The sequence below is a fragment of the Hypomesus nipponensis genome, chromosome 8, assembly GCF_054491055.1.
Source record: "Hypomesus nipponensis isolate SF chromosome 8, ASM5449105v1, whole genome shotgun sequence".
Lineage (NCBI taxonomy): Eukaryota > Metazoa > Chordata > Actinopteri > Osmeriformes > Osmeridae > Hypomesus > Hypomesus nipponensis.
Genome location: NC_140368.1, coordinates 6200431 through 6224388, shown reverse-complemented (window position 1 = coordinate 6224388; position 23958 = coordinate 6200431). Strand labels below are relative to the sequence as shown.

The following is a 23958-nucleotide window of genomic DNA, read 5'->3' as shown; positions in this document are numbered from 1 at the left end:
GATGTATTCAGAGGTGATGGAAGGATATAACATTTCATTATTTCCTGTGATCTTGATTCGAACCATCTGACAAAGAAGGACACATATGACAGAGAGGGAGAGAGAGAGAGAGAGAGAGAGAGAGAGAGAGAGAGGAGAGAGAGAGAGGGGGAGAGAGAGAGGGGAGAGAGAGAGAGAGAGAGAGAGAGAGGAAGGGAGAGAGAGAGGGGGAGAGAGAGAGGGGGAGAGAGAGAGAGAGAGAGAGAGAGAGAGAGAGAGAGAGAGAGAAAGAGAGGGAGGGAGAGAGAGAGAGGGAGAGGGAGAGAGAGAGGGGGAGAGAGGGAGAGAGGGAGAGAGAGGGGGAGAGAGAGAGGGAAAGAGAGGGAGGGAGAGGGGGAGAGAGATACGTGAGCGGCCTTCTGAAGGTGTTCCTCATGTCTCACCCTGACCTGAGGAGACCCTGTGCGCCAGCAAGAAGTAAGACAAGCTGTCGTTTTCTCCTCACCCAACCTATAGTCACCATGCCTCCCAACTGATAATCACCTGATCACACATGCTGATGCCCAACAGAGCCCAGCAAGAACCACAGGTAAAATAACTGATAAAACATCCTGATTTATGTCAACGAAAACGCCAACTTACTCCCATTAGGAGGGCTTGAGATTTATAACGGGCCGGGCAATTTATGCAGCAAACCTGCTGAATTAGGTCTGTTTTTGAATGCATAAGAAGCCTTGTGACATTCATGCAAGTCTGCCATTGACGACATCTCGGGGGACGTCAATAAATCATGGGAACGCCTGCCTCTTGTGCACTGATCCAATGGAGGCTCAGTCCCTTCTCACCGTCCCCCAATCACTCACCATTAGGGTCAATGTCAGGGGGCCACAGAACCACACGGTCAATATTTAGTACGTAGTCACTGAGACTGGAGGTTAGAACATAGCTGTGGTGATAAATACAACATTAACAATGACAGAATCCTTGAGCAATATGATTGTTATTGTGTGTTTATCTCTAATGAGGAGTCACCTAACAGAGACAGAGCAGAGAAAAAGAGAGAGAGAGAGAGAGAGAAGTAGTGACAGAAGGAAAGAGAGAGAGAGTGTATGTGTCACATGCATTGAAAATATGCCTAAGTTTGCAGGCGTTGCAGTCCAGTAGTGCTGCATCATCAGGGGCCAGCTCCAGTCACAGTCACGCCGTTTCATTGAGATCCTGGGGAAAAACCCAACCCTCCCCCCCCCCAAAACAGGCCCAGCACAGATGCAGAACCATCCATCAAAAATACCCACGCCACATGCACACACACATCCATATTCACTCCATGCTGTGCTGGCCCAGCTCTCTCCTGGGGGAGGAGGAAGAGGAGAGTGGGGGAGAAGGTGGAGGGAGAGCAGGGAGGAGGAAGAGGAGAGTGGGGGAGAAGGTGGAGGGAGAGCAGGGAGGAGGAAGAGGAGAGTGGGGGAGAAGGTGGAGGGAGAGCAGGGAGGAGGAAGAGGAGAGTGGGGGAGAAGGTGGAGGGAGAGCAGGGAGGAGGAAGAGGAGAGTGGGGGAGAAGGTGGAGGGAGAGCAGGGAGGAGGAAGGGATTGCACCACACTGCTCCTGCTGTAGAAATGACCTTTGGTCACAGTCACAACTCTAAGAATTCAATCCAAACTCACCGTGCTCCACTCGGTTAAAAAATGAAATGAAGAGGTCTGTAGGTGCCTTGGTCCATGAACAGACAAAGAGTCAAGAATGGATGGTTGCAAGCCCTCACAGAATCATGTTTGATTTCTGGACCAGCATTCTTTTACTCCAGATTAAAATGAACGACACTTACCAGCCAAACATTCAAAGTATTTGAAAGGAGCATTTGAAAGAATTTCCAAAAATATTTGTGCCCAGGGGCTGATTATGACATCAGATTGTTAGCGGCTACACTAACCAGACGGGAGGCTGAGGGGGAGGGGGGAGGAGGGGGAGGAGGGGGAGGAGGGGGAGGAGGGGGAGGAGGGGGAGGAGGGGGAGGAGGGGGAGGGGGGCTGCCTCATCTCTCAGTCCTCCACGGACAGTGTTTAGTCTCATTTATATTAATCGCTTCCCCAGTCCACATGGGGAGGGATACATCTTACATTCATCTGAATACCAACTAACTCTCATTGTAGAAGAATAATAGGCACCAGCTCTCTGGTCTCTGGAAGAATCAAGCAGAGCTTGTACTTTTTAAATCCTAACTGTGAACCAGGCACAATGCTAAATAAACGAGTAAGATGGTCTACGAGATGAAAAATGATAAATGAGGAGAAGGAGTATTATATATTATTGCTATTTCATAACCGACAACCAATAGACAACTAATAGATGGTCTTTGTCAGATCTGAAAGAGAACGATTCCAAACTGGATGTTTGTGGATGGAGCTTGACCAACCTGAATCCAAGCACGCTTTTCTGGAGGCTTTGTTCAGTTTTGGTGAGGGAAAACTCATCCTTTTACCCTTATGCTTGGATGTCTGAAAGCAGCCAGAATCAGCCGTTCAAATCTATGAACACAAAGCTCTTTATCTGTGGCCAGGCTGCGAGGGAGAAGGAGGAGGTGCTGGAAGATGGTCAGACCTGTCACGCTCCTTCCAGAGGACCATTACTGTAAGCTAGCTACCACTGTCACCTTCTGTTCCTGGTGTCATCTGTCACTTAGCCAGGGAGTGGACTGATGTCATCTGGGTAGCTAGAAGCGTTGTGGGCACACACACATGTACACACACATACAAGCAAGGCAAGCCACACCTAAGTCCCCTTAGGGAGTGTCTCGACACTAGGAAACGAAGGAAAACACATTTATCATACCACATTTCCACTAAATGAAAACAATAATTCTCTTGTTCTATGTCTCAGTTGGCAGCTGATCTTTACCAGTGGTGGGCCGCCCAGCCGTGTGTTTTAACAACCGTCTCTCAACGGTGCTATCAAGCTATGATGACGCATTGTTTGTCTTAGGAGGAAAAGAGTTCCCTGACGGTGCTCCCTAAATATAGAGCATCTTATTGTGAGAGTTGTAAACAGACACATTCCACTGGCCTGATCCTGGGCGGGCCCCGCCTGGCAATCTAGGAGGGGAGGGGCCGTCCCAGGGGGCCGAGCGACAGATAGAGCACATCCTGTGGAACTCTGGGATAGAGGGGGTGGAGAGGTGGAGGGAGCAGAGGAGGTGTGGACCGCTGGAACATGGATGGAGGGGTAGAGAGAAGGAGGGATGGAGTGGGGGATGGGTAGAGGAGGGATAGAGGGATGGAGGAGGAGAATGTAGGGGTGGATGGGGGGGGGGAGGGGGGGGAGGGTAGATGGCAGCACAGATGTGAGCCTGGCGATAAGAGGGGAGGCTAGTTCACAGTGGGATAATGGCTTCCTGTTTGAACCCCTCCACAGTGTATGTCAGATTAGCAACAGCTTTGAACATGGACATGTTTATCCCACTGTCGGGAGGGAAAGAGAGATGTTTTCTGGGATAATGGTTCAGGAGGAATTCAGGCTTGACTAGAGCTGCAGTAACACTTGTGGGACAGGAAGCTGAGGTCTTAAACAGGAAGTGTTCCTAGGTCTGGGGAGAACACTGAACCCCAGGGCGAGTGAACATACAGTCACTTATGCAAATGAACGCCATATTGTTGTGATTGTACTGTAAGCACAGGTTATTGCCTCAATGTAATCACAGCACGGGAAGAGCACAGCTGAGGACCTGCGTGTTGATTGGGCAGATATCTCATGGTAGACAAGTCACTTCCCAGCCCTCACACTAAACAGGCTCCCAAATGAGCACTTTATGAGCTGACTTCACAATGTAATTTGCACTTCAGGGAAGGACATACTTGTAAGCAATTTTCCATGCTTTGAAAGAATTGCATTGAGATGAAAACTCAATATCCTGGGAACAAGAAACATACAGGGAGTTCTTCATTGTGTCTTCAGATTCTCCAGGCAACAAACAGAAGAAAATGAGCTGGGAGCAAGGAGAGAGAAAAAGGAGGAGAGGACAGAGATACAGAGAAGAAGACGAGAAAATAAAACAATGTGTGTATATTTGCAAGCTGCGTGTGTCTGTGTGGTGGGTCACCAGGACCATTAGGGGAATGAGAAGCAAGGGTCTCAGGTGGGCCATCCAGGCCAGACACTGGGGTCAGCTCCTGTGGAAGAGCTGGGCACAGCTGCAACTCTAAGCAGTTACAGGATAGACAACCCTGGCTGAACCTGACATAGAAGATCTGCCCGGAGCAGCCTTTACAACAGCCCTCCAAATGTCGCACACACAGGAAAAGAATCACAGTGGAGACACTATGGAACAATTAAGAAATATGACATGCTTGGTTTACATTTTGAAAGACAAATGTTTGAAATAAGAAGTTGCAGAGAGAAGGAGAGAAAGAGACAAACAAAAGGAATCCGCTCACTGTTTATCCTGGTTCTGTAATCGAGTTAGATTGGTCAGACACAGTCTTTGACATTGCTGGATGTGTTCAGGGCTTATAGTGGGTGTGGATGTGTGTGTGTCTAGTGTGTGTGTGTGTGTGTGTGTGTGTGTGTCTAGTGTGTGTGTGTGTCTGTGTGTGTGTGTGTGCAGGTCTGTCCATGGTCCACTCACTCAGCAGCTGACATCGTAGGACCTGCAGGCTTGTCTTCATGGTATCATGTGGTCCGTCTCCTCCTCCACTGAGCTCATGGTTCTCTGAGAGAGAGAGAGAGAGAGAGAGAGAGAGAGAGAGAGAGAGAGAGAGAGAGAGAGAGAGAGGGGGGGGAGAGAGAGAGAGAGAGAGGGGGGAGAGAGAGAGAGAGAGAGAGAGAGAGAGAGAGAGAGAGAGAGAGAGAGAGAGAGAGAGAGAGAGAGAGAGAGAGAGAGAGAGAGAGAGAGAGAGAAAAGAGAGTAAGATGAGACAGTGTGGTCGGGTATCACAGTCTCATACGGTGATTAGTTCAGGCCAGGCACACAGGAACAGACAGAGCACCCTGAACTGCCAATTCAATACTACACTGGGTAATATGACAAATGTGAGACCTGTTCTATGCTAGTTACTGTACCACCAGAGAGACGTGCGCTAAGGTAGGTAATGTGAAGTTTCTGCAAAGCTAGCTATTTCACCGTTCGTCAGCAACTCCCGAATCTCATAGTCAGAGGCAACAACAGCACCCAGAAAAAATAAGAGGGTTAACAGCTTTAAAAAAATAAAAAATAAACCCTCATAAGAAGTGTTTACGTGTTTACGTGTGTGTGTGAGTGGGTGTGTGGGTGTGTTTGAAGGTGTCTCTTCGTATGAATGCCCTTCGGAAATAAACACACCCACACCGGGGATTTCTCCAAGTTAAATCCCCGCTGTATATGAAAGTTGTGTTTTGAGTTTGTGTGTGTGTGGTGCACGTGCGCTGCGTGTGTGTGTGTGCTGTGTGTGTGAGATGTGAAATTGGATTTGTGCCCTGCAGGACGAGGGCATCGGACAGGAAATCTGTGCTTATGAGACAGCTATGAGAAGAGGTAATGCTTTCATAGATGCTCTCTCCGTGCATTTCTCTGATTAACCAATCATGGTGTTGAGCTGACACCCCACTCTCCAACCTCGTCTCTGACCCTGAGAGGTACAGCAGGTACAGTACCAGTGCTGGTGGTTTGGTCCCATTACTTACACTGCAGATAGCGTATGTGCGGTTAGTAAGAATACATCTCTAATCGGACACTTGGCCAGGTTCCAGGGTAAACTGGCTGGTTTCTCTGTACATTTTGACAGAGGCAGGAACCGTGGCAGGCTGACCGATTGTTTGTTGTTTGTGCCAAAGTCTTGATCAAATAACAAACAAGTAAACTGCTGGAACATGACATACAAGGCACAGCGTGGTCTGGAATCAGCTGGGACAGGACGTCTGGACAGGAGCCAAAACAGGAGCCATGATGGTCCACAGCCAGTACTCTCTCTCTCTCTCTCTCTCTCTCTCTCTCTCTCTCTCTCTCTCTCTCTCTCTCTCTCTCTCTCTTTCTCCACCTCTCTCTCTCCCTGCAACTGTCTCTCTCTCTCAGTCTATCTAAGCAAACACACACACACAGACACCGATCAGTTGTTCGGACACTGTCAGGCCTCACCATCATTGCAACCTACTGTACACAGTCACTCAGAGAGTTCCGTGGAGACCGTTGTTATGGCAACCTAAATAGTGCATTATATTTTAGTAATCTCGTGCAGACGACAAACTGCAAGCTAAAACAAGGGAAAAAAACCCCACCCCCACCCCAACCATCAATAAATGTCAAAATCACATAAAGAATAGACTCAATACAAATGCCAGTAACAATGTACCATCCTCCCAGCACAGGCTCTGTGTTTGTTAGTGTGTTGAAAGGCATGTGTCCACAAACAATCTGCAGCTCTAAATAGTCCGGCTGAAGAGAGATGCGAGGAGGAGTGTGGTGTGTGCGTTTGTTTGTGTGTGTTTGTGTCTGGAGACAGAATCAAGGACCAAGGTCACGGGAGACGTAGTAATGAAATAAATCTGTCAGTCCATTTCCCAGTGGCCCCCTGCCCCAGTCTCAGCAGACACACAGGGAAACAATGCTGTTAATTCTGGACTTCCCTCCATTCTACAGGGGAGAGGCTAAGAGTCCAGCACCAGCCTCAGCTCCCCCTGTCTCAGAAGAACCCAGAGGGGGCATTTGGAGCCTGGGAAGTCTCTGGACTCGACTACTTTGAAGATCCAGGATCCTTTGATGGGAAGAGCAAGATAGGGGAGACAGAGAGCGAGAGAGAGAGACCACTTTTGGCTCTCCGTCATGTCTCTTCCTTCTTTTCCTCCCTTCCCTTCTCACTCCACCTCACCCCCCCCCCCCCTCTACTTCCCTCCTTCATCCCTATGGCCCCTTGCTGACGTCTCAGACGACAGAGCAACGATCAAGGCCACTCATGCAATAGGCTAACCTCATGTCGCCGTGGCCAGGTGTATCACAGTGAACAATTCCATTTGACTCAAGCCAAACTCCTTCAGAGAGAACCAAAACTAACCAGCTATGACCTTGGAGAGGGCTGCTAACTTGATTTGCCATCCTGCCTGACAAAAAACAATGTAATGTTTACAGTATCGATTTCCTACATCAACATCAAGCTACAGAGCAACACTACCAGGTTTAAGCTGGCCCTACAGCAAGGCAGGAATGGCCAAAGCTTTAATCAGCTTAATAATACTCTGGCCGAAGCCCACCCCCAGTCTGGCGGCCATCTTGCTGAGTCACTGTGCTCAGAGTGAGCTCCATCGAACCGTGGGCCCCGACAGCAGGATGACTTGCTGCTGCTGGTGCTGCGTCATGCAGGCTGGCTCTCCAGTACAGGTCATCAATCAGATTTGTGCACACGCACGCACACACACACACACACACGCACACACACACACACACCAATACAGCAACCCCCACCAGCTGCCATTAAAAGGACATTCGAATCCCAGCATGCCATTCACCGTGTGGCAGAGATGGGGACTGACACATTGCCATGTCCCAGCTCCCTCGCTGGGCCACACCAGACACTTACATAACCCTGGGGGCTTCTCTCACACTGATAGCGATAGGCTGAGTTTCTGGGACATCGACAAGCATGTCTGCATTGGGCAGCTGTAACCAGGATGGTTTACTGCGCTTCAAACAACAAATGAACACTTTGCATATTGATCTGTATTTGAAAAACAAACAAACTCTCCACTCACTCACACACACATACAAATACTATCATGCAAAGATGGAAGAATAGTGTTAGAATACTGTTCAACATGCCCAGTCCACCTCCCCCCCCTCCCCTGCCCCCTTCCCACTCAGGGCACCCCGCCCCCAGGGACACCATGAGTAATGTGAGGCAAAGCAGTGTGGCACCGCTGATGATACACCTGCCAATACCAATCAAGACAGAAGCAGAGCTGTGCAATGTAGCGGCTAGCGTGCGTGGGCACCTGGGTTTACTGTGTGGGTGTGTTTGTTACGTCATGCTGGGCAGCGCTGGGGGTCTTGTGTGTGGGTGGGATCCAGTGGATTTGCTCTGATACCCCAGCCAGCTCTGATGTTTGTATGCTGACGCACTCACACACTCACACGCAGACAGGTAGGTAGCGTGCCTACACACACAAGCGCATTCAAATCCGCCCACACACACACACACACACTCATCTCATTCACTGGAGTGGCTCCACTCAGCAGATGAGCAGAGACTCTGATACATCCCTTAGTCACCACACACAGGCCTGGCCTCTCCACACCCATTCATCTGAGTCTGTGTGTGTGTGTGTGGCGGTGAGAGTGAACCACAGGGGGGCTTACATAAAACTCCATAAAAAGGGAGCAGGAGGAAGAGGAGGAGGGACGAGGAAGAGGACTGGGAAGGGGCTGGACCGCCTGACATATAGAGTACACTCTCACACTCTGAAACACACCTCAGGACTGGCGCTGGTAGAGACAGGCTACAGGACCCAGGGGACACCCCCCTCCCAGAATTACATAAGAAGGTCATCCCCCTTGATGGCATGAGTGTCCACAGGAGACCATATACTGAGACCCTGGCTAACAGCCCAATGTCTGGCCCTGCCCAGTAACAGGCTTTGTGCTGAGGCTAGAGTGATCTGACAGGCTAGAAAGCTGCTTGTTACCACCACCGAGGTCACATTTATAAGGCTACACACACACACATACACACATGCACACACACTGTCTAGACTAGGTACTGGTCTTTTATTGATCTGATGTGTCTAGCCATTCCACCAGCTATCAGAGCCTAGAATGCTGCCAGAGAGGACTGATAACATAACCTGGCTCTGTGTTCTTCTTGGTATCAGTACTGGGTGCTATGCCCCTGTTGGTACTGGATTCTGGTTCTGTGTCCCTGACAAGCTGTCTATCCAGGCAGTAAAGACTGAGAGATTGGGATGCCGCACATCTTACCCTGCTGTGTCAGTCGTAAATATCCAGCTTTCTATCTTCTACTCCTCTTTTCCTTCTCTCCCTCTCTCTCTCTCTCTCTCTCTCTCTCTCTCTCTCTCTCTCTCTCTCTCTCTCTCTCTCTCTCTCTCTCTCCTCTCTCTGTCTCACACACACACACACACTGTCCTCTGTCTTTCTCCCTTCCTGTTTCCCCTCATCTCTCCGTCTCTCTCCTCCCTGTAATGATATCCTTGTGTGACCCTGGAAACTGATGGTGGCTTTGAAGTCCCCATCCTGATTAGCAGTAATAGGAATACTGTTTCTCGTAACGCTTGTCACAGACGCTAAGCATGCACTGCCACACCAAAACAGGCTGGCGGTTTGAGTTGACACTCAGATTCACCACACATCACACACTCCCGGTGTTGCTTGTCAGAGCCCTCCACCAATTCTGACATCTGTGTACGCAAATGAACCAAGAGGAGGAGAGAGGAGACAACACTATGTAAGTATGACAGCTATATGAGGGTCCAAACTCGATAACTGAGGGCTCTAAGCTAGGGAGATATTACCATGGTGTTAGCACCTCATCACTAATGTGTCGGAGGTTAGCAGTCGAGATAGATGTCCCCCCTCCCCCCCTTCCACAGCACAAACTCTGGTATTCATGTTGATCTGTCACACTGTTTAGTCAAGCGAGGCATACAGGGCCCTGGGGGCAACAGGGAAGTTACAGGAAGCAGAAACACATTCTGGACTCACAGAGATGCTGCTTTGGTCACAAGTTGGTTTCACAGCTGTCTGAATGATCTGGGATCAAGTTTCAAGTTTTTTTTATTGTCAGGTGCACATGTTAATCCGGCCCCTTCTCTGTGTGGGGTTATTGATTGCTGAACTGTGTAATCAATAAATCCCTAGCAGCAGATAACACAGGGGCATGAAGCCATTTAACCCCCAATCAATGACAGTTAAACTCCTCCACTTCCCATGAGGCCACCTGATTGGCTATCAAAACTCAAGCTTAATCGGGCTCTGATTGGGTGCTTGTATTGCACTAGGGTTTGATAGCTGGCGGCCTGGTTGACAGACTGGTTGACAGGCTGTTGTTGGCAGGCTGGTTCGTAGAAGTCAGATACCAAAGCTGGCATCAAGCCCTTGACTGAGTGACAATCTGGTGGTAACACTGCAGGCCTTTTGACAATTTTTCTTGTTTTTGCCTGCTGGGGGACGATCTGTACCAGAGAGGTAGCAGTACAAAATGTAAACAGACCAACCGCAGATTGCTGCTTCATCCTGATGGTTCTCCGGTTAGGGAGAGGTTATCAGAGAGGAGCTTCCGGACATTTCTGAGCTGTGATCTCTGAGCGTGAGACATGACTAGATGTTGTAGCATTAGCTTCCCATCATCCCTCACACTGCACTCCCTTGAAACTACTTTAGCGCATCTCACTTTCATCTATGTAGCTTCAGGCTGGCTTTTCAGTCTCTTCCTCTCTCTCTCTCTCCCTCTAATCTATGAGTGTCGGTGCTCTAGAGAGGGATGATCCAGTAAGTGTCTGTAGTTTTGACTTTAGAGCAAACAAACTACCAGCTGACTCAGAGCAGTGCCTAAATGAAAGGCATGAAAAGCATAACAAACTCAAACTTTTAGGATGGGTAGCTTCATGACGTGCAGTCATTCACCTCAATATGTTAACCTCAACACACACAACAGAGCTGTTTCTGGGCGAGGGACTGACATTGTGATATCAATGACAACACTGGTTTGACTGATTGAGGGGAGGGAGGGGGAAAAGGGGGGCAGGTTTCTAGTTAAGCCAAGCAGTGAGGTTTGTGTGTCCTCTCTCTGACAGTCAATCAATCAAGTGTGACACCTGTCACTCCTTCTCGTGTGTGTCTCTGAGCGTGTGTGCACGTGTGTGTGTGTGAGAGAGAGAGTGACCGGTGATACAGACTGACAGACTACTGTTCATTTGTTCAAAGAGTTCTAGATAATGTCGCTAAGATGAACTGATTCACTAAGGATGACCATTGGCATTCACTTTGGGAAATTACTTGTTATGTACAGTAACTGATTGGCTAGACCTGATGTTAGTTTCCTCCAGGATCATAATGACTCTTATTGAGAGACTTGTTGCTCTTGTTGGTTTGTTGTCTTAAAATTATTGTACTTGCTGTGAAATATATTATTGTTGCTTGCTTTTTCCACAGGTACACTCTTGCACTTTTGAGGTTCTTGCTGTTTAGTTGTAACTTATGTAACTACATGCTCTTATTGTTCTTCCCTTTGGGACTTATTTGGTTTCACAATGCATGCTTCATGTTTTGGCTACCCGCAATGTTTGGGGCTATCTCGTTGTTATGATCAGTGACCTATGCACTTTTGTAAAACTCTCTCTTGAAAGTCGCTTTGAATAAAAGCGTCTGCTAAATGCATAAATGTAAACTCTAAAATGCACAAACATACTCCTCAGTTCCTGAGCATACAATATTTAAATATTCAAAATAAATGAACATGTAGTTTGTGTTCATTTGTGCTCGGTGAACTATATCCCTACCCAGGCAGTGCTTCAGACACAGGTCTCCAGGGTGAATGCCCCATGGAAGGTACAAAGTTCCCCACCATTGAGACCTCAGTGTTCAGCCGAGCCACCCTGATTGGTGGAAAAAAAACCCAGGAATATATATTTTTAGCCCCAGAGACAGTGAACAGAAGGAGCCAGGTGTGGTCAGGAGCGGTTAGGCCTGTATGAAGACAAACAGCCCAGCGAGCAGGAAGCCCTGCATAAAGCTAGTGTTGCACAGCAGTAGCGTGGCCAGGCCGGGGGAAACTGTCAGACCACCATCCATCCTCCTACTTCCCACTGGGCTTCGTAGCCTGTCCCCCCCCCCCCCGCTCCCAGGACCCACCGACCCTGACCCCCCCCCCGCTGTGACGTCAGAGCATGTCACAGAACACACCCACACAGGACACAGACATGAACAGAGTTTTTTAAAATTGAACATCAAAAGTTTAGAGTTCACCAAACGTCTATTGAGCAACTACTGTATACCGTAGTCTGTAATCGATGGATTTTCCAAAAGGTGTCAGCAAAAAAATGGCCACTGAACCAGAGAGAAGGAGTCTGTTCTGAAGAGGAACACACACGTTGGGGCAGTATCCAGCTGCTCGTCTAAATGATTCATGTCTTCTAATAAAGTATTGTGCATTAACATGAAAGGCATTTTGAACAACCTCGAGGCGTTTCTGCATGACAGATTAAAACAGAGGAGAGTAATATCACAGATGTCGGCTTGTGGCCCGTGGGTGTGCAGAGCGCATGACATGCCTCCTCTCTGCCAACACTTCCTGCTAGCCAGGTACGTTGGATTTCCGGAATCATTCCGCAATGGCCGCCCACACAACATGGAGTAATACCATTGGCAGGTTTCATTTGTGGGATTATGGGTGTTAACATGGTGTTTCACCACATTTGTGTCAGCACACCATGTTGGGAACAGATATAAGACTAAGTCCTGGAGTGATGGGTCAGTGCTGGATGTTGGGACTCATTATTTTGAGGGCTGTGCTCCCTTAACCTTCACCCCTAGTTAACTAGTCTTCAAGGCTTCTCATTCACAAGCTACAGAAGAGTCTCAAATCAACATGCAGAACAATGCCAGACTCTTACTCAAACAACCTGTTTGCCGATTGAATGATGCAAGCAAGAACAAAACAGTATTTCAAAGATGGATCAACAAACAGGATGAGGAAATCTGGTAGGATTTTTTTCCTTTAGAGATCTGGGTATTCTCTCCATTCTCTGTGTTTTGAAACTGTGACCCACTCCAATGCTATGTCCGGTACAGGGTAAAGGAAAGCTCCCCCTGGAAAGTTCTGGAATTTCCATGAAGTACCTTCAACAAGCCAGTGTGTCAAGCCAACACAAAAGGACCTGCATCATAGGGAACTGCCTACTTTTCAGTGTCTCAGTGTGTCACCTTCTCCCTCTTTTTACACGGCTACAAACACACACACAACATACTGTAAAAAGACACACACGTACATACTACATACACGCAAACACACAGACATACACACAAAACAAACATGCAAAACAAGAACAGCAACCCCCCCCCCCTCCACACACACACACACACACACTTCAGGAAAGTAAAACATCAGGAAGCTATAGGTTCAGGAAGCTTTGTATACACACTAATTTGACCTCCTGACGCAGACCCCCTGTCACCTTGACAATGGCAGGAACAGAGGCCAGGGAGGAAGGATGTGCTGTGTGTGAGGGTGGGGATGGGGGGGGGGGGTGGGGGGGAGGGTGACTGTGTAAGAGGAAATGGATAGTGTATTGGGGAGGGACATTGTACCAGGCTTCCTTGAGTGTTCAACTGTCCAGTACACGGCTGTGAGGCGGGGAGGTGAGAGAGAGTCTGTGGAAAGCGGCCAAAAAAACAGACCTTTCCAGCAGGGAGCAACCACGTGTCAGGAGAAGACAGAGAGAAAGAGAGGGAGGGAGAGGGGGGGTGGGGGGGGGAAAGGGGGAAGGGGGAAGGATGGATGGGCGCTGTATTGTTCTCATCACCCCTCCAAAGCTCAGTCCCCTGCTATTAGTGAGACGGATTAACTCTGAGAGCCGATGGCCCCGAAAGCGTGTCTGGCCTCACACAGACACATGCGCAAACACAAACACGCACTGGAGAACCTGGACACAAACATAAACCATTAGCTTGGTTAATTACTCCCTGATTAAGGCTGACAGAGTACACGAGACACCGGAACTGAAAACTTAAGGAACTTCACTAACAGACTGCCACTGTCATTGTCTTGTAGGCCTGGGTCAATTACTATTTGCAAATACTGTTGAAAGCTTGGGCACATTAACTGCAAGGAAACCAACAAATTAGAACTGTGAGACAAATTAAAAGCATAATTGATTTATGGAATTGACCTGGATCTGATTCCCCTGATACTCTGGCTGCAACAGTAGCTAAAGCACAACCCTAGACAACAACAACAACATCACAGCGGCAACGCTGTTCAGTCTACAGATTCTGAGTAAATCTGTCTGACTGACTGTAGCAGTTTGCGATAGACCTGCCCTGGGAGTAATTCTGCAGCTCAGGAGGGAGGTGCTGGGGAACCAGAGCTGACCTTTCCCAGCAGCCTCTGAAGGACAGCCGTGATTACAGCCCCGGTGTCTGAAGCAGGACCTCCAGCCTTCAGAGAAGGCCTGTGTAGGCTGTTATGAGTCAGGGGGAGACAGGAGCCAGGGAGAGAAAGCAAGCAGACGCTTCTCCGTCCTACCTCGCGGCTGAGTGGTGGCTGTGTTCTCTAGCTCTCTACCTCACCACGACTAAAGCCCCCGTCTTGGTATGTCACAGTGGTAACAAAGAAGAAAAGTAGAAGCCATAGTAGATGGTGCCAACCAACACAAAAACACATCTATATTTCTAACCAGCATGGGGTAGCCAATTATCTCAGAGAAAAGCCTTTGAAGTCAAAAAGGCAGTGGACACGATGTTGCTCCCATCAAAGCCTTGTCTTTCCATGAGTTCTACCCGGCAACAGTAATGGAGATTCCTGCCTTAATGTTTGTGTTATCATTAAGGCCCTGCAGTAATTACACCCCGGCTCTGACAGCGGTGGAGCCCACTAATTGCGTTTGGCCTAGGTGTGTGGAGACCTGGCTCTGGCTTCATTACTGTGTCGCCCTCTGAAAGAGTGAAGGCCGCACCCAGTAAACAGACACTGCTCATACTGTGGATGAGAGCCATTCCTCTGTTCTGAAAAGAGCCGTGGATATGAAGAGGCAGGAGACTGGATTACTGTCAACCCCCGCTGCATCCATCAAGCGGCGAACACGGGCACTTATCTGGAGAATAATGAAGCAATCAACGCTCGCGCTCAAGCACGCTAATTATCAACACACTGGCCTGGTCGTCTGGGACAACCGACGTCTTGGTTAGTGTGTGTGTGTGTTTGTTGATGTAAAAAGTTTGCGTGTTTGTGGCAGTGTGTGCGTGTGTGTATGTGTGTGAGTTTGGAACTATTTTGAAGGCAAAACACAGCCACCAACCTGTGGCACCAACATTTTCTTACCAGGAGATGGAGTGTTGGGTATACCTGTGCTATCCCTCATAGGTGAATACATGAATAGGTAAACAGACACAGGGGTGTGGTCGGCCCTGGTGTGACTGGTGGATGACTGGAGACGAGAGCATAGCTTGCTGGCTAGGAAACAACATGATTGATGGCACACACACAGACAGACTATAAAGCTAGCCATAAACTGGTTTCAAACCAGGCAAAAATGAGCTGAATATGTTGACCCTCTCCGCCCTCCCATGTTTTCACCCCACTCTCAGAAGTATCATGCCTGTTCAAGCGTACAGAGGAACATATAATAGTAGATATGAAAGTTTTGTTGGTTGCAGTTAAAGGCCTCAGTTCTGGAGATGCCAACATTGTGTTGTAGAAAGCATCCAGACCCGTGATGGATGGCGGAGGCGAGGACACAAAACACGCCTAGCGAGGGACCGTGCCAGGCTGAATGAATGTCAATGGCATTCCTCTGGTCTGTTTATGGAGGTGTTAGTTAAATGTCAAACGCCCGACCCTGGGGAGCATCTCCCAGCTGAGGAGAGAACGGCTGAAACCCTGCAGGAGTCTCTCTCTCTCTCTCTCTTTCTTCTCCTCCTTTATCACTTGCTCCGCCGAGCTGTTGTGTGTGGGACAATGAGTCGGGATGATCAGCGGCATCTATTATTAGCAGAAGAGTGAAGAATGAGGGGAGAGGGAGGGAGCGAGGGAGAGAGAGCCCCGGGCAGACGTTGGAGGAAGCCATACTGACATTATTTTAAGAGTTGCTGTGGTGACGGTTTCTAGAGGCGATGACTGCAGCACAGCAGACATCAAAACGGTATGGGTGCGTGAAAGAGATGGAACACTTCTCATAGTCAGAAATGCATCACCTCTATCCTCATCACACACAATTATTGCTTACACAAAGCAGAACACCCCCCCAAAAAACAAACAAGGGGGCACACACACTTACAGTACACACAAACACACAATAACTCACGTCTTGAAAGCATGTTTGACTGAATATACTGCAACAAACTGCAGTGTTTTATACAAACAGTCCAGTATCCCAAACACTTTATAGGATTTATGTGCGACTTGACTGACGAGCCAAACGCCAAGTCATCTCTTCTCCCCCGGCCTCACTGGCTCAAGGAGACTGTTGGGGGAGAAGGAGATGTGTGTCCAGGGGCTACAAGGGGCTGGCTCAGTATCAGGGAGCTGCATCTATAATGCTGCCCCAACACACAGCCAATCAGGGGAGTGACTACAGAACACACAGCCAATGGTGGGAGGGTACACCGCCAATCAAGGAAAAAGAACACAGAACACACGGAGGACGGCGGGCCCGGCTCCAGAGACACGTAACCCATAACTCAAGTGTTGAGCTCTGGGCCAGAACACCACACCAGTGAGAGAGGGTGAAGGACACCTCAAAGCACAGCTACTTCCTGTGTGCTGAGATTGAGCCCAGCCAAGAGAGCTATTCAATATTCTGCAAGATTAGACCACCAACTTTATGAAAGAGTTGCACGCCTTTAGCAGTTCTGGTGTGTGTGTGTTTGAGTGTCCACTCCAGTATTCCTTCAATGATGCTGCTGTCTCCATGGTGACGCTGCTTGTTTAGCTGGACCCCCCACACTCACACCACCACCCTTGTCACATACTCATTCACACACGCATACTCAAGGCAAAATCACACACACTCGTGCAGTGTGTGTTCCCCCTTCCCCCTCCCCTCTGTGAGAGCTTTATTCATGATCGTCAGCAGCTCTGTATATGGAAATTAATTTGCGGGGCCGACGCCTCGCTCCATCTTATTCAATATTTAATGCCGTCTCAGATTACCAGACAGCTCCACTTCTACCTCTAAGGACCAAGAACTCTTAGTGGAGGAAGGGGGGGGGAGGAGAGAGAGTGTGTGTGTGAGGGAGAGAGAGAGAGAGAGAGCAAGATAAGAAATACAGAGAGAAATAGAGGAAGAGGATGAGCACAGAAAGGGGGAGAGAGATATGGAGAGAGAGAGAGAGAGAGAGAGAGAGAGAGAGAGAGAGAGAGAGAGAGAGGGAAGAGTTAAAAAGACAGAAGCATATGAAGTACTCCCTAATTGGTGATGAGATGCACCAATAGTCTCCTATATTAAGACACAGTGTTTTCCCAAGAGTGGCTAACTTGGTGATTAGGGCAAATTTACAGTTACAGTGACACTGTCGGGTGAAGACGAGACCAGCTCAACATCCTTTCTCTTAACTATGAAAGAGCACTTACCAACCAATTCAGACCTCAGAACTCCAAACCTCTCCAACACCTCCATCTTCTGCATTTCCCTCTTTCCCCATCTATCTCTCTTTCTGGCATCGACCAGCTGCTGAAGATCTTCCATCTCATCGTTTTCCTGTTCCTGTCTGAGACATCTACAGTTACCTCAGGTGACCCTGACAAAGAAGGGTGGGACTCTGGCTTGCAGTTTCTGTATATAATGGACATCAGCAAGGCCTCACTCTACTCAACCAATCAATCAGTTAAGCCAGCAGCCATGAAATGAGTCATATGCAGCAGAGGCTGGACGGGCAGGAGGAGACACTCGGTCTGGATGGAGAGCGAGAGAGGAGAGGGTTTGTGAACCAAAACGTTGGGAGTTGGCACACTAATGAATGGAACCGAAGAGAGAGATGTGCTTTACCGACTGCTCTCTCTTCGGCAAAACTGTTGGCCGAGAGAAGGTTTAATAAACCCAAGAACAGGGGGTCAGAGGGGGAAGAGAGAGGGGGGTTCCCTCTAGTCATGAGGGGAGGATGGTGGGTTTGGAAGAGAAAATCTGGGATTTGAAGAAGAGAGAAGGTACTAACTGAGAGGGGGTGGGGCCAGATCAGGGGCAAGGGGGGCAAATCTCCCAAACGTTCCCCATTAGTGATTAACCGGTGACAGTGACATGGGAGCCCACTAAGGTCTCCACTGGGTCTCCACAGCATATGGTGCCTGTCTGAGAGGGGACTGGGGGACAAAGGGTTGAGCTTAACTGTTGAGATTTACTCTAAAAAAAGGCACGAAACCTACATTTAGATGATTTTCCATACATGATCTGGGATGGTGTCGTGGCGATGTATGTATTTTTTAATCGCTCCAATGGATTTAATCAATCAATGAACTCCTCAAAATCCCCTCAAAAACGAGATACAGTAGTGACATGAGTCACCAGAACTCAATATTAATTCTGGTTGAACAGAGAGAGTACCAAAGAAGTTGCCTAGGAAACTGAAGAGCACAAGCTCACCCCTTACAAAAACCCTGCAGAGAGCTCCAATTTGAAAGGCGATTTGCTAGCTTGTTAGCAAGGGTCACAACCTGTCTGCCATTAGTGCAGGTTGAGTCCAACAACCCCAGCTTCTACCCCATCCCCTGTCTCAGTCAAAGCCCCGCTCTCAATAATCAGGAAGGAGGTTCACCTGTCATCATTGTTCCTCTCCATCACATGACCCTAAGCGGTTGCCCCCCCCCCACTACTTCCCCCTCTCTTCCTCTTGTCGTCCTCCTCTTCCTTCTTCGGCTCATAATCCTATTAGGCTCATTCAGCAACAGGACATAAAAAGTGCTGATTGATCTTAAACAGGAGTCCTCGCAAAATCTGCTCTATCCACTGGAATCTCTGAGTCTCTTTCCATCCCCAAGGACTACATTACCCAGTCTAACCAAGCCTTTTACAGTTTATATCTGGCATAACTTAGAGGACAATGTTTTAAAAGCTTTCAATCAACTGGGAAACAAAAGACTTGGAGAGATCTGGTTGAGAATGCAGACATTTTGAATAAAAAGCAACCACCAGGAGGATAAAGCCTTATGTTAAGCCCTACCTTATGACATTCCTTGTACAAAGGGTACCAGAGATTTGCAAACCCCAAACCCTTAAGGGGATTGAGCTGTGCTTCTTGGAATGGTAGTGTGTCTCTCTGCTCACGAACAGATATAAGACTTAACAGTCTACATAAAAACCAAAAATAAGGCCAGGTCAATAGATAAACATCAATGAAATAGGCCTTTATTTAACCAATCACCATTATGAAACTTTGATTACTAAACATATTCTGTGACACAGGTTTCAGTCTTCTGAAACATTACATGAAAGTCTAGACAACCATCATCATCTCTTACTCAACAGTCTTATAGGCTTGAGTAGCTGGCTTGCTAGAGTAACTCTCCCAGCCCGCTCAGATCCTCAAAATAATACTGGTTCAACACAGAGCTGGGCTACGGATCATCTAAGAGTTTCCCGTTAAGCAGGTTAATAAACTTCCAAGCCTTGAAAGCTGCTTGTTTTGCTGTGTTTTGGGGACAGGCGGACTGGGCTTAGATTACGAAAAACAATATTGAAAAGTAGCCTAGGCTCTGCAATCTGCTAATAAAGAACCTGTTTAATCCTCCTGCTTTCGGTAAGAGTACTTCCCATAAGGCCCACACTGAGTAAAGGACATACCTGCAAAAAAACCCTCTACATTCCCATCTATAGAGGATTAAGGACCAGTGGGACTGTACAAAGAGGGTTGGGGGTCAAGAGAGGGCCCTTCTTGGCACAGAGGTTACCAGGGCGTCAGTGGGTGGAGTCACGGATCAAATTGGCGTGGCTGCAGATTAGGAATGTCAGGAATTTCCCCCCCAGTAAGCACGGCCGGTCATCCTGACGCCCCACTGGACCACCGCTCTTATCTCCCCGTGCCCATCGAGCCCCCCCCCCCCCCCGCCCCCACACTCACACTTTGATCACCATAATGGTCAGTTATCCGTTAGCAGCACTTTCCTGACCCCCTCCTCGTTCCTCTCTGCCCCCCCGGGGCCACTGCTGGGATTAGGAGCAGCTGGAGCCAGAGCTTCCTCCCTGGCTCAGGTCTCTGTGTTTCTGAAGAAACCCAGCGGCATATTACTGTTGTTCAGTCAGACAAGCCACACACAGACAGGCCCCAGACCCGGTCTGATCATATGGTTGGATAAAGCATAAATGCTTTTCAAATGCCACCGCCATTGAATGAGGTTGTTTTTGTTTGGTGCTGGTGGTACCAGGCCTGTGGTTCTGCTTGACTGGCACTCTGGGCTCTTTCTCACTGATGGAATTATCAGAGAGGGGGGGGGGGGGGGGGGGGATTTTGTGTTTCCCAAAAGCAGAGAAAAAGAGACATTTTTACAGCACCAATTCCTGTAGTTAATTTTCAAAGCAGCTGGGTGGGGGCGCCGGCAGGGTGTTCGCTAATGCCTTCTGGCATTTCGAAAAACGACATGAGTAGAAACAGCGATGGCTGTTTGTTCTTCATGCCCCTGCTTCTGTTCTGTTTTCACTCAGGGGGGTTCTCGTCCTCCCTGGGGGCAGGTTCTAAGTCCATCCAGCCTAAGCACATACTGTAAAGTGAGCAGGGGTGGTATTTACCTACATGGGCAGATTCCAGCTGTCACTGCTGTACCATTCTCTACCAGTCATGAGGTCACTTATGAGCCCTGCCTGGGTTCCAGACCTGCATTCCAACACTGTCCCATGCTTGACCCTTGTCCGTCCTGCAATGTGTCCTGAAACTATGACTGACAGTCAGGTCAAACTTGGATGTGGTTCTTAATTCTTGGCAGTGCTGCTGGGTGTTGTCCACTCATCATTTTCTTGTTTTTTTAAAATATCTTATTTTGTTATTTTAAGTAAATTAGCTTCAAAAAGCACTAACATAACCAATCCACACATCCATAGATCCTATTGTGTAACAACCACTGTTCCCATAGTTTGCCTTTCACCATCTCCACAGTTCAGGCACCAGATGTTCCTTTTTCCTGGAACATCGCAGATAACTTTGTTTGGGGAGGCGTGGTGTTTTTGGTGGGAAAGTTGATACTTTCTGTGTGTTTTACTTCCAACCAGTGACATCAACTTCTCAAACGTTTGATAAGCTCGAACGGAAAAGTCCCCCTGCAGCTCAGTCCCTCAAAAGCCTCTTCTTCTGACAGAAGACAGATAATCCTCTAAATTGCCGTGCGTGTCAGTCAATACCAGGCAGTCGATACACATTCTCCGAGCACTGGCCTCCATCAGGATGGTCACGTCAGAGAAGATGAGGAAGACTTGACCAGCTTAACCCACAAATCTGTCAGATGGAAGGCCTGGCAACCTCTGTGTGTGACCCCTACTGTTAGACAACCACAACAACCACAACACTGAAATCAATCTGTCTCAGTCCTAACGGACATCTATTAACATAACCCATAAGAGTTAGGTTAAATTGAGTTTGTATTGAACACAAGGGAGAATACATATGGCTGTCTGACTTTGACCTTTCCCTTTGACAGTTTGATTCCCATTTCCAGATGACTCTCTGATCATCTTCTGTAAACAGAAATAGATCAGCCCTTTTACAACATAATCGGTTTTCTTCCCTGAGCCGCTGGACTGTCTCCAAGCCTCTTGTCCCCGACTCAAGACATCCTAAATAGATCGATCATGTGTTCTAAGTGTCTTGTATGTTCTCCTGTCTCTTTTGAGAACCCCAGCGGGTGCTCCGGCCCTGAGGAAGCTGTCAGGCACACATGTCAATGCCCCTCGTTGACCCTCCCCCCGTCTCCCGCCATTGTACACACAGCAGTGGAGAATTGTCTCTGGAACAAAGAGGTGGTAGGGAGGGGGGGGGGGGGGGGGGTCTGGGGAGAAACGGCAGACCAAACATTCCACTCACAATGAAGAGAATGACCGGCTGGTTCTATTACTCTGCACTTAGTATGCACTTTACCACCAAGCCGTCTACACACAAATGCAAAGCACAAGTTCTCGGGAGAAGAATGGGTCTGTAGTGATTCCTGACTTGGAGAAGAAGCGGCCTCTCTTTTTAAGAGAGTAAACCTTACTCTCCGCTTTGTTCTAGCTTGTTACTAGAGATAGAGGAAAAAACACCTTTAAGGACAGCATGGTAGAGACATTCTGCTTTACTACCTTGTTGTCTTCTACACTGGCAACCCTACACCTATTTTAACCAAGGTTAAAAACAGTTTTTGAAAATGGAGTAAGGGCCTTATGTTCGACAAAGGAAAATGTAGCACATTAATTCCCATTGGAGAGTGCAATTTTATATGATACCTTTTAGTTATTAAACAATAAGGGTAGTATTATTACAGTTTCCAAAAGTAACCCCTCTCTGTCTTCTCTAGTTGTGTTAACGATACCTCGATTCAGTAAAATCATACAAGGCACATTAAACTTAACAGCAAACAACATACATGTAAAGCTGTAAATGATCTCTTCAACTCCGATGACTCCGCTTTTCTCAGCGTTTATTAATACGAGGTTTACAACAAAACGTCAATTAATACCTTGACGTCGGCCAGAGATCAATAAATGGGGGGCAGAACGTTCGTTGAGTTCGGTTTATCAATACAACCCATTCCTCAGCCGTGTTTAATGTAAACACTGACATGTTTATCCATGACAGCTGTCAACAACAAAGAATGCCCCAAGTTCCACATGAATAGATGAGAACCTTCAGTCAAGTAGCCCTATCCAAAACACTCGCGCGCAAAAAGAAAACTGTACTGCAGCTGTTCTCATAGCCTAATATGTAGCTCTCAGCTTTGGTTCACTGAGACACTCCGTGTGAGCTAAGCAGTCCGGCGTAATACTAGGCAGCATTGGGCATATTTATAGAAAGAATAGACTCCAAATAATGTACAATAACATATGTAGGGATGCGATAAACACACCATATTGGAAAGGATGGGGTTAATCAATGACAGAATCTGCTTACCTACTACTCAAGGTGCGTCGTCAGTTCGGGTACTTCGCGTATCCGAGAGAAATGAACCCAGACTACAGAAAGCCGCTGTGTCACCGCTCTTCCTCACGCTAGCCGCACGCACATGTTGCCATCCAACCGACAATGTCACATGAGCTTCATGTTCTATCCGATGCAGCTCCAACTATGTAGGTTCTCCAGCTACCCCAGTGGCTTTAGTCAAGTCCCCTGGGAAACTACAGTTAGCTGAAGCGCTGCACAATAGGAGGACGGCGGGGAGCCACCCCTAAAATCGGTTTGGAGCTCTCTGGTTATGCTCGTTGTCGTGGAGATGAGACCATTACATCTGCGAAGCCCTGCTTGCAACAGGCTTGGTAGTGAGCACGGGCATCGTATGTGATCACATAGAGGTGCACTAGAGGCGCGCAAAGGGAGAGAGAGAGGGGGGATGTCTGTGCCACCCAAGCGCGGAAAGCACTGAGTGATTTTCGTGTCGAATGTACGTACGGATGTGGAATTTTAATGAGGCCACACTACTGCAACAGCAGGCACATTTTTGTGTGTGTCCTGACTCAGATTAGAGGCGAGGTTTCCCGGGGCTCCGTCGGATTAGCATTAATTGTCCCGCTAAGAAAACAGGGCCGCCTGTAGGTCACTCACAAGTCTGAACAATAAAGGGATTAAACAATCATTACAAATGAGGATACCTTCATGCACTTGTGTTGAATAAAACACTTTATTTTGTTTTATCGGTTATGCCATGTAACGTCAACTATGAGTGGTCTATCTCAAATGCACAAACATATTTACACTTTTCGTCGCACTTTCCAATCCTCACCACAACATCGTTGTCAGCACTAACGTCCCTGTGTCTGTATTGGGCCAAGGGAAGGGTAGAGGGTGGGTAGCTTAATCCAACGTCCTTATCATTACAACCAGGCACAGAATCTGGGGTGGATGAACAATTGGACATCCCTTTATGAGACTTGTTCTGCTTTATAGCCAAACAAAATATAAACACCACGCTGAAAAAATAGGCAGTTGGGAGCAAAAACAAAAAGGGGGACACCTCATTGGAATGCTACCCATAGAAGCTCCACTGAACATGGCCTGCAAGATAATGTCACCCAGTGCTGTGTGATGCATCATTGTCAGAGGAAATGCTGGTAACTCATCCGGCCTGAGCTACACCACAACACCCTCATGGGGTTTTAAAAGCATCATCCATCCTTCCATCCCC

The 23958-nt window shown here is 48.0% G+C and overlaps 1 protein-coding gene across 1 annotated transcript in view; it reads right to left on the bottom strand.

Annotated features, from left to right (window-relative positions):
• The window catches only part of tmem108 (transmembrane protein 108), a 33233-nt gene extending 9966 nt beyond the window's left edge, over positions 1 to 23267 (bottom strand). Inside the window, exons 1-2 of the mRNA XM_084703846.1 lie at positions 22731 to 23267; positions 4599 to 4682 (exon numbers count right to left, since the gene is read on the bottom strand). Of these exons, the coding sequence (XP_084559972.1) occupies positions 4599 to 4638 (40 nt within the window). The 5' untranslated portion in view covers positions 4639 to 4682; positions 22731 to 23267. The remainder of the gene's footprint in view (positions 1 to 4598; positions 4683 to 22730) is intronic.
• Between the last annotated feature and the right edge of the window lie 691 nt (positions 23268 to 23958).